Source organism: Centruroides vittatus, unplaced genomic scaffold, assembly GCF_030686945.1.
Source record: "Centruroides vittatus isolate TY-2023 unplaced genomic scaffold, ASM3068694v2 scaffold_654, whole genome shotgun sequence".
Classification (NCBI taxonomy): Eukaryota; Metazoa; Arthropoda; class Arachnida; order Scorpiones; family Buthidae; genus Centruroides; species Centruroides vittatus.
In genome coordinates this window covers 273,946-285,925 of record NW_027122714.1, presented here as the reverse complement: position 1 = coordinate 285,925, position 11,980 = coordinate 273,946, and the positions used below count along the sequence as shown (strand labels likewise).

The 11,980-nt window shown below is 29.8% G+C and overlaps 2 protein-coding genes across 2 annotated transcripts in view; one reads left to right on the top strand and one right to left on the bottom strand.

Annotated features, from left to right (window-relative positions):
- Window positions 1–1,199: 1,199 nt before the first annotated feature.
- Window positions 1,200–8,203, bottom strand: LOC136989560 (UPF0598 protein CG30010). The gene is given in 4 exon segments (XM_067287774.1): window positions 1,200–1,468; window positions 1,471–1,773; window positions 3,289–3,337; window positions 8,028–8,203. Coding segments are annotated over 4 exon segments (678 nt in total). The 5' UTR covers window positions 8,199–8,203; the 3' UTR covers window positions 1,200–1,313.
- Window positions 8,204–8,518: 315 nt separating this feature from the next.
- The window catches only part of LOC136989548 (katanin p80 WD40 repeat-containing subunit B1-like), a 58,537-nt gene continuing 55,075 nt past the window's right edge, over window positions 8,519–11,980 (top strand). Inside the window, 1 exon segment of the mRNA XM_067287762.1 lies at window positions 8,519–8,708. Coding sequence (XP_067143863.1) covers window positions 8,675–8,708 — 34 coding nt within the window. The 5' untranslated portion in view covers window positions 8,519–8,674.

Below are 11,980 nucleotides of genomic sequence, written 5' to 3'. Positions count from 1 at the left end.
ATATTTCACCATTTGCCTTCAGCTTGAAGATACTAATTTTTCCAATATTAAAGAATATATTGCTTCAAGTTTATGATTAATTGATTATGACTGTGGTAATTTGCAAGATTTTGTGATAAGCTGCATTAGTTTATCATCTTTATTATTTATCATTTTTTTCTGAAAACATTTATAGTCCTTATGTTCAATATCTGCAAGTTTATAGGTACCAGGCAGCGCCGGATAAAGGGGCGGGCAAGCCGGGCAACTGCCCGGGGTGCCAAATTTTGAGGGGCACCGATATAAAAATAAAATATTTTTTACATTCATTATTTTTTTAGATTTTATAAATTAAAATTGATCATTTTTCACGAGACATCGACTTTTTTAGCAAGCAATAAATTGTTTTTTCTTTAATAATACCAAATAAAGGTCACAACGCTAATTATTTTATTATTGTCAACAGATATAAATAATATTACAATTATTCAAAGAAAACTATTTGTATAGTCAGAATTCATAACAACTCAAAAAAAAAAAAGATTAATAGACAAAAACAAAAATTTACTAATTAAAATAATGAAACCTAAGAATTTTTATGGCTTTTATCACACAACATTGATGCAGACAAATGCTTTTTAATCTCTAAAAAGTTTATTTTTATTTATTTTGAAAAGATAATTTGTAATCAGTATCATGTATCACAACAATCTACTCAAAAAATGGACGAGATCAAATTTATAAATTACAAATATCAACAAAATTATGAATAGTCAAAGTGATACTGGCGCCTGTCATGCGCCTTAATGGTTAAATAACTTTGTCTTTCTGTAAACTTTGCATTAACAACACTTGCCGTGCTTTAAATAAATACATTTTTTACACAGTTCTTTATTGTGTAATTTTGATTTTTTGCCTTTTTTTACTTTTTTTTTAATTTGCAGTAAATTTGTATATTCTTGTATGAAAGGGCGCCAAATTTTGTTTTGCCCGGGGTGCTCAAAACCCTAGAACCGGCCCTGGTACCAGGTACTGTACATCATAATTTTATGGTAATTAGTAGTCTTACAATCAGTACAGGAATCTTTCTTGAAAATATTTACAATTGATGAGCTAGTGGGCACTTTCAAATTATTAATTTACTACATATTTTATTATTGTTTTTATTATTTTAACTCTAATTTGGAGATTGGTGCCACATTAAACAAAACAAACATGTAAATTTTATTCTAAACTTAAAATTTATTTTATGCACCATTTGAGGATCAAAATTATATTACAAATGATATGAATTTTAGCCTGGTAAATTTCAAATATTTTTTTAAAATTTATTTTTAACAGTTTTGTATTTTATTATTCTTTCTTAAAATATCAACTACTTCTTGGGTCAGTCTATGCTTTTCCTCTTTCCAAGTGAAATGTGTCGGCATCTGATCTGAACCAGCTTCAAAACTAAAGTATTTGCTCAATTCTATGGCAAGAGAAGATTTACGAGTCCGACTCCGCCGACTTTTTTGTCGGCAGGATGGTAGACCCTTCCGCTTTCTGGAAACATGCACAGTTTGTTTGGTTCGAATAGCTTTATTAACAAATCGGCAGCGTGTCCGTATGATAAAAAATACTGCCCGTCGTCATTTGATTTTTCAATAATATGCGTATACACAATGGGTGTATCGTCACAACGAATGTAATTACGTTCCCGTCCACAGGGAGAAACGTATGGAAATTCCTTTTCGTATCTTCCTGTATCGTTGATGCGAATTCTCTTGAAGAAAAACTCTAGAAATTTTTTTTCTGAAAATGAAAACAAATAAAATTTTATTTGTAATTCAATAATTTATAGCCTTCTTCATAAGAAGTTAAATATCATTTTTTAAATATTTAAAAATTTTTTCCACATAAATTCATCATAATTGTTTCTTTGCTTTATGCTATTTTGGTTTGTGAAAGGTTTCATAGGAATGTTCTACTTTCAAAAGTGGGAGAAACCTGTATACATCACTTGTCTTTATATTTACTAGCAAAGATTATCGAGAACAATTAAAATTCATAAAATCTGTTTTTGAAACTAATAAAATAAATGTACCTGTTCTTAGAATGTTTCAAATGTCAATCTAATTCAAAGAGCTTTCCTTAGAGAACATTTAGGAAAATCCAAGCATTCATAAGGAGTCAACAAAACTCTAGATAATAAATGTAGAACTTTGCTTGTAGAAAGTGCTTAGATTTTCTAAGTTCTTTCTCTCAGAAAAATAGTTTAAATCGAATATACAAATACTTCTGTTTTAAAAGTTTGTTTGTTTAGTTAAGGCAATGCAACACTTGTTGGAATCAACGATCAAAATTATTGTCAAATGTTATACGATATCGTTACATACAACGAATTGTGTCATGATGTTTTGTAAATGTTCTGTTATGTAATAAAAGGTTGGTGGCTCTGTTGACCCCTCAGGGACGGCAACCTCGTTTCACACTCCCTTTTTTCCAGCGCTGACCTTCCATGAGTCAAGACAGTGTAATCTTTGTGTATTCTTTGTTTCTTTGTTATATAACCAGTTATGTGAGTCTAACTAGTTTTTACTAATCTCTCCAACAAGCAACATCTAGTCTAACAACACTTTGGTGATCTGCCTAGAGGGAATGCCTTCCGAGAGGTCTTTTTAAGGGTAACTGGCCCCTATTCAGGCATTACAGACGTGGAAAAATCCCGGAAAACTCCATGTGGCCAGCCCATCCTGGTGAGGCACGAACTCGCAACCAAACTCCCAATGTTCAGGGAATGGAACTGCTTGGCCACTGGTGGGCTCTGTCTTAAAAGGATAGTCTGACTATTCAGAAGCATTTTTATCATTTAGCACATTACAAGAATGATGTGTAACCTCAAAAAATGTTGTAACAACTTTTGCAAATGCAATTTTTAAATGCATTGATTTAGGGAAAATAAAAAACATTGAGTCTACATGTCAAGACTATAGTCACAGTTCCTGCCAACTTATCATTTGGATTTGTTTGGAACAATGCAAGACAGATGTAAGAAATTCATTTCAAAAATGCTCTTTGAGATGATATTGAAAAGAATTTTAAAGAAAGGAACTTTTGTTTTGTTCATTAAAACTGATTTTACGTAAAATTATAAATAGATCTCCGTAAAGTTTGTTAAGTATAGTTTTGAAAGTTAATAGGAACTTTTGTATGTGAGAAATTATCATTTAAAATTTGATAAGCTTTCATTATTTTACTCTGTAGTTGTATCAACACTAGTCATCTGTAAGAAATTTTTGAAAAGAAATGAAGAGAACAAAAACAAACCTTTAAAACAGGAGGTAAAATTCTTCATTTTTGAATCATCTAAAAATAACTGCAAAAAATAATTTGGTATTAAAATTAAATTCAGAATTTGCATCTAAATTAAGATTATGTAATTATAAGTTGAATATCGATTATTTTATATACACAAGACAATGAAAAACAAGTTTTATGACAATAATATAATAGTCACTAATCCAGCATTTGCCTGCACAAAATCTAAAATTTATTACTCCTGGTTAAATTACTGAATTTTGAGAATTAAGAATTGAATTCATCTCAAGAAAAATAACCAGTTTTTGAAGTTTACTTTAAAAACAATAAATGAAATAAAAAAATAACTGCTTCTTTAGGTATCCAAATTATTCCAAAAGAAATGCTTTACACACCTTAAACCAGCCTCAGTTTAACTCTCTGTTTAGGTTAGTCTTTACATAAAGAAGAAGTTATTTTTTTACTTTAAAAACTTTCATATGAGTTGTTCTTTGAAATGTTTTAATGTAATCATGCTTGTCTAATTTAGCATATTTACAAAGAAAGACTAAATCATATAAAATTTATATGTAAATATTTAAAAAAGTAATTATTTTAAATGGTTTTGTTTTATATCATTTAGCTTTTATCAACATAATAAATAATTTGTGAAGATGTGATTAAATATATAATGTAAACTCCTCTTAAACAGTTGAATGGATACTGTAAATAAACTTGTGAAGAATTTGAAATTTACAAGCAATTATTTATTGTGACATGGTCACAATGCCAGGCTGCAATTTTTAATCATATTTTTAATTAATTTCATTTAAAACATATGCTCTCCACCTCAAATTAGTACTGGAGTGTCTTGCCCCTGTACATCATACTTTTCTGTTAGCAATACAGTTGTGCCAGTCACCAATTAACTGCTTTCAGGGGAAAAGTTTTGAATTGAAATAACATGACTTCCAGTTTGCATCAGAAGTTCATATATAGTTAATTGGGGCCTCCTGCCCCTAAGGTTTTTTCATCACACCGGATATAGGTTCTAGGCGTACGATTTTCTATCTAACTCTGTTCTCAAGATTAAGGACAAACTGACAGATGGACAACAGTGGTCTACAATTTTTTCAAATTGCAGCCCAATAAATTTGTAGAGATTGTTTAAAGAAATAAAACATTGTTCAGGCTGTGGCAAATTATGTTTATATTATATTTCAAGTTAATGTTTGCAACTTTGCTTTTATTATTATGAATTCTTTTAACAGAGCAAAAGAATCGATAAGATTTTTCATTATTGCAAATGTTGAAAAACTGAATAAAAAGGTAATATACAAAGTAGAATAAAAAAAGTTGGGACTTGACATATAGTTCCTTGCCTTGAATGGTTTAAAACACTGACACAACACCTTCCAAATAATCCTCTTTTGCAACCACCCATAATGCCTCCTGTGATGCTTTTACTCCATTCAGAATTTATTCGAAGGCAGAACAGTGAATCAGGAGCATTATCTGAACATTTAACATTGTTTGTGAGAATTCATCTGTCATTAACAGCCTGAAATGTGGCAAAGTGGACATTGCACCTGCATGTCTGTCCATAATGGTCAGAGTTTCTCACCAGAAAAGGGACTAATGTGCTTCCACATTCCATCTATTCATCCAACTTAACTCCTTGTGATTTTTACCTCTTTCCACTGATGAAATAACATCTGCAGGGAATGTCACTGTTTTCAGTCATTAAATGAGGTAGAAGCAGCATTACAAAGGATTGCAAACGATGTTTTACAGCAATGCTTCCAGAAGCTGTACAAGAGCTGGCAAAAGTGTATTGTTGCCCAATGGGATTATTTTAAAGGTTGAGCATCCATATTTTAATCTATAAGCCAAGTGCCTGAATTTTTGGATCGTACCTAGTAAAAATAGCAAACATCTTAAACTTAGATGTTTGAGTTACAAAAATGTCTTATTATTTCATTTTTAATGAACTACAATATAAAAAAATTGGAAGAACTATGCTTGATTTAGAGTAAATCTTATGCTAGAATATATATGTTTTTAAATTTTATAATAATTTACATAAAATATCAATATAATTTAATTGTATAGATCAATTACATCTATAGCAAATGTATTGATTTACTGGCCTAGACTGCATTTTTTATTATGCAAGGTGACCCATAAGTCTAGAACCATAGAAGTTACATCAATCTTTGTTTGTTCTTTTACAAGTAAAGCATGGCAGGCACTAAATAAGCAGAAATAAATTCAAGTTATTTTGATGGTATGGTTCCATATTCAGTGAGAAGTTGTCAAAGACTTTAACAGACTGCATCCAGACCATTATGTGTTATTGGTGGAAAGTCTGGATGAAGCCTATTAAACTCTTGGGTAGATTCCAACTGACTATGGGTCCATCACAATAACTTGAATTTATTCCTCTTAGTGTATTGGAAGCAACATATAATGATATGTATTTGATTTATTTTTATTCTCCTGTACATACTAAGAAAGCTTGTTTTCATGTCCATCATGAATTCACTCAGGTGCAGGTCCCCAGTGGTGTGACTAGATGATGGGAGATTGAATTGAAGGTGTAAGACAATCTGCCAAAAGGGATACCTCCTGGGAAGACTTTTTTGGGAAACTGGCCCCTATTTAGGTAATTAGACATGTGAAGTAATCCCAAATATTTTTAATGTGGACAGCCCAATGGCAAAGTGCAAATTTGCAACCAATGTACCAGTGTTTGGTGGTTTTATCCACTTGGTCACTGCTGGGTAGATGTTGAGGGAAAGGCTTGAATTATCCAGGTTGATTTGACTTGGATTCAAATCTTATTAATATATATATCATATTAATCATATTAATATCAAAAACACAAAATTTCTATTTAGAATCAAGATAATCTCTAATAATTACAATTAATTAAATAATTTAAATAATAATTTAGTATTACTGGAAGAAAAGAATCGGCCCGAAGCGGGACTTGAACCCGCAACTTCCGTGCCATCCGTGCAATAATCTCTAATTTCTATAAATAGCTATTCTGCTTTATTGGTCAGCCAATATGAAATAAACTAACACAATTAATATCTAATGGATCCTGAGTAATTTTGAAAGGATTGAAAGTACTTTGAACTTGTTTCTTTTAATTGTCTTTATTTATTTCAGGTTGGCTATCCAGTAAAGCAGAATTTACCTAGCTATCTATAAATATAATCTCTGAAAAAATCTACATTATATATGTACTATGAAACATGACTAGAATAATATATAATATATATATATATATATAACTTAATTCTTTTTACCCTGTGGGTACCAAGATGGCCTTTCTTAGCAAGTCCATTATGGTTTTGCCTTCACCCACATCCACAATGAGGCAGCAGGATGGCAAGGGAGAAGGCCTAACGTATATAGACAAATCATCCCCAAAAAACTCTTGGGGTGTTTTGACCTGTCTGGATTCAAACCTGGAACCCCAGAGTGGTAGGCTGCCACCAAAGTTGCTTAGCCATCTGACTATAAACTAGAATATGTTATATGACATATTTATAAACTGATACCAAATTTCATCCAGCATAATCAATCAGAACAAATATGAGATGTCATAAAGGTAAGTCAAATGTCACATAAGACTGATAACAAAACCGGATTTAAAATAATAATTAGAAAGAAAGAAAATGGAGAAGTTATTATCTTCAAATTGTACATTTGATGGTAATCAGAAAGGACCGATCTCAGTAAAGATGCTAACAGTTCCTGAAACATACTTGAAGTGCAATGATATCAGTTTTATATTTATTATTTATCAGTTTGCTTCAAACTGATATCATTGCAAACAAAACATTAGTGTAATTAATTTAATATGATGAGTTATTTTTCTTTTTTTTTCTTGTAGAGAAATAGTATTTTATCTTCAATAAAATATAAGCCAATCATTATTGCAATGAAATAATAAAACAAAGAATTCACATTGTTCATATGTACATATTAAGATAGCAGCAATTCCTATAGAGGAATCGGTTAATTTACCTTAGGTAGCCAAGATAGCAGCTCATCTCTAATTCCAGCAAGGAAACGGTGGGACACATGTTCTAACCTAACGTAACCTATTCTAATAATTTGGTTGCTAATAATTATGGTAATTTATTAGAATAGGTTAGGTTAAGTTAGAACGTGCATCCCACTGTTTCCTTGCTGAAATTAGAGACGAGCTGCCATCTTGGCTACCTAAGGTAACATTAACCAAGGAATCATTGGCTCTCTAGAATCCTATTATCATCCTCCTATTATGAAAACTAAATAATGCAAAAGACTATAAGTCCAAGTATAATCTTTTGCCACATTTTGAGAGAATAAGAATATTAGATTAATGATAAAACAGTTTCATAAAACGGTCCCAACCATTTCATTCGGAGCTTGAATTGAGCCACAAACACTGCTTAAAACAAAAATTCTTTTATTTTATCTCAAAATGACAACTAGTGAAAAATGTACTGTCAGAGTCCATAGACTCAATAATAATTCGAATTCACACAGTCATATCAATCTTAAGGTCTGTTCGATTGGTTGAGATTGTGCACATTTTTACCTAAATTTGACGTTATTATTTAGAATTTTTCATCGTAAACTTGACGTGACGTCAAATTGACATAAAAATGTGGATAAGTCCAACAACTCGAACAGACCAATCAATTATCACATAACATTTTACACATTGTGAAGATTTTTTAAGATACGTCAATTGTTACGTAATTTACCATTCCTTGATGGTCAATATAATAAAAATATTCTCTAATTTTTGGTTCCGGCGATTGGCCTTGAACATATAAAGGTCTGCATTTCGTACACATTCCATTACTTGGCCTAATAATTAAGAATTTTTTAATTCTCACGTACTTCGAAAATCGACACACGGTGGAAACCGCCATCTTTAAAGTCCTATCAGCTGATTGTTTTCTAACATAATCAATTATATTAACAACAATTTAACCAAATTAACATTATATTAATTAATATTTTACAGAAATTTAAATTAATTACGAGTAATTATAGTAAAAACTTTTAAATCGAGATTTTTTTGTAAAATCCAAATATTAGACATTATATAGTCATAAGTGACGATTATAATAATTTATAATATAATTTTGTTATTAATTAGTAAAAATTAGTAAGTAACTTTTAACATTAAGAGTTTCAAAAGTGCATAAAAAGTGAGTAGTTTGGAATATATCCGAAAGGTGGCGTTTTGTTTTGAAGTATGGAATCGGCACGGTTGATGGTGTCGAGCATTTAACATGAAAGAACCGAAATGGACAGGTGTTCTGTTAAAACTTTAAGTTCTAAATGAATAAAATATCGTTTATACGTCGCTTAAGGATATTTGTAAAGTTTTAAATACATAAAAATGGCATCGTCGACGAAAAGAGTGTGGAAACTTCGTAAGTTTTAGCCATATTTTCAAACTTTCTTATTGTTTCCAATGGAACGTGCCTAAATTTATGTTGTATTTAGTTACAAGCGTAACTTTCTCGCGGCTCTCTGTGAATTAAAATTCGAATTACATCATCTGTTGCCAGTTTTCCGTTACTATAAATGGAAGAATATTTGATAAATTAATTAATGTTTCCAATTAATTGGTTATTTAATTGAATAAGAATGCACTTTCATGTAATTTGTATATGTACGCTCATATAAACAAACTGGCATGACTGCGGCTCCGAACGAGATGGTCGGACTGTACCAGAGCCGTAGACCATGCCCATAGGAGTAAAAACAGTCGCAGGAACTGATGGTCTGTGTGTGATCCTTTGCAAGTTATAGCCCTCGAAATTGGTCTATCCGGAATTTTGAAAATGGAGTAAAAATGAGGTACAAATAGTTTATGTAAGTTTGTATGAGAGGACCCAGTGACTATTTTGAAGGTGCCGTACCTGGATTGTCACTTGGTCTAAAGGAAGCTAAGATGATAAAACTGGTATGGGATGGATGTTGTTTGAGAATTTTTGAAACAAGAAATCTACAAGGTGACATTTCTACTCCTGTGTGCATGGTCTACGGTTCTGATATGGTCCCGACTGCCTCGTTCGGTGTTGCATTTGTACCAACGAGTTACTTAAAAATAACTTCTATCGAATAAACTTGTCAAAGACATTATCTCAATATTTTAAGTTAGATTTGAATGGAGGAGAAATATTGTGTGAAAATTTAAACACTTCTTTAGTTTAAAAAAAATTGAAAATTTAGTGTGTTTAAAATCCAGTTTTGAATTTTTAATACTTTTATTTGAAAGGATATAACTGCCATAAATGGTTTTTACTTGCTCTGTAATTGTACGGTGAGGTACGTACTTTTCTGTTGTTGAAGTAACTCAACAACCAAAATATGCACGAAGTAAAATAAATTATATGTTGAAATTTAAAGAAATAAAATGCAAGTGATGAATAAAAGAGAATATATTTTATATAATGCATTTTTAATTCATCAAAGATTGATCTGACAGTTGTATATACTGTATATATTAATTGTCATTTAGGCAAGAATGCTATGTCTGTGTATATACTTAATTTAATATTTGTGCAAGCACACATGTATGTATATAAAAACATTGTGTAGATGTATGTATATATATCAAAAACTGAAAATTTTAATTTCCAGAATATGTATCATTATTATTTAACCCTTATGTTATAGATTTGGTTTTGATTATAGATAAATGGAATATTTATTTATATGACATGCAAGATGTAGAGTAAGCTAATTGGAAATTTACAAATGTGTAAAAATATGCATTGTGTAAATTTTCTTTAACTTAAGGATAGATATGCAAGAGTGTAGTTTCTTATAAACACATTCAAACCTTTACCAGCAAAAAAATGATTGCATCCTAACAGCTAGAAACATTAGATTAAACATCGTTTATAACGTATAAAGGAATACTTCAATTTGAATCAATTATACAAATTAGCGAAGGGAACGAAACTTCAGAATATTAATAAGTCAGAACCAGTTTATTTGAAACGTTATCATAGTAGTTACTTAGAGCAATTCTGTAAAAGTTAAAATAGTACTTTATCTAAGAATTATCTATTTATAATATGAAGAGTTTCTCAATAAATTGTATTTTTTTTTTTTCTTTCTTAATAAACTAGAATTTTTAAAAATCTTAATTTTTATGAAACTTTATTGTTTGTCATAGAATATTTTGTCAGTTTTTAATGTACGAAAGGGTTCCTGGATTCTAGATAATGTATTTTGAGAGTTAAGTTCCAAATATGAATATAGTGGTAATCCTAAAAAAAAAAAGAGAGAGAAATTATCTTAGTTTTATAAAATTAGACTAATAAGGGTTTCCTTTGTAACCAAACACCATAAACTTGACAAAAAGTGGAAGCGACTGAAACAAGAATGAATATAAAATTTTGTCATGTCGGATAATTTTGTGCTGCAAATTAGATGTAGTTTCAATATAAATACTTGATGTTTTGCCTGTTTCTCATTTAAAATTGCTAGTATATATATATCCAACTTTGTTTCTTTCTTTATCCCAGACAACTGTCACAAGTGTCAATAACCAAAGATACACTCAACTGATTTTTGCATACCGTTGTGCAATGTAATTACTCAATGTTGACATGTAGCATCCTGGTTAATTGCCTTTTATTTCTTTTTCTGAAAGTATCACTTGGAACAACTGGTCTAATTAATAAGAATTAATTAAATCTGTTTATATTGATAACAATTATTTTGTATTATTAATGCATATATTATTATTTTTGATTATGAAAAGTAATAATTATATATTTAATAAATGATTTTTACATATCTTTATCATGTTTCACTTAAATACCAATGCCATATTTGTATTTAGTACAAAGATCACTTAACTTCACTGTACAATGATAATTGATGTTGACAATAGCTGAAACAATTAGCATTGTTTAATATTTACATGTTTATATTTATACAAATTTAAATTCAATGTAAATAATTTAACAGACAATAGAGGAGGAAGTGACCTTCCGTATGCCATTTTGAATATCAAAAAAATTTATGGCAGAATTTTTCATGATTTTTATACTTTTGTGATGATTTCAAACTTAACTTATACACAAAAACCAGTTTTGCATTGTGTTATGTAGGAAATTATCCTATGCTCCAGACTTCATGATTGTTGCTAATAAGGATAAGAAGTTTGTACATATAAATATATTTTTAAATTACACACATAACTATAAAGAACTTAAGAAATATTTAAAAGAAAAGTACATTTATAAAGATCTTAAATTTGGAAGTTAACTTGTCATATAGATTATCTTAATCCACCCATATATAATCAATAATGGATTATCTTATCTTGAATATTATAATCTTACAAATGTGCAAGATAGGAATGCTTTTGTGTTTATTCCTCTCAGGTTAATTTGTTTTATTGATATTTTATTTCATCTAAAAAAGAAAAAAATATTTTTATGTAATTAATAATTATATTTTCTAACATTTAAGCCTGCATACTTCAAATATTCATTGCCAAACAAATATATTTTATAGAAAGTTGCCACTAAATCCTTACTTTATTTGAGTAAATGTTATGTAACGTTAACAGTATAAAGCACTTCTTACAGACTTCCTGGGTTTCGTTTAGATTATTGATGAGTTAGTTGACCTCCATTTAAATATTTATAACCGATAAGATTTAATAGAAAGTTTCGTA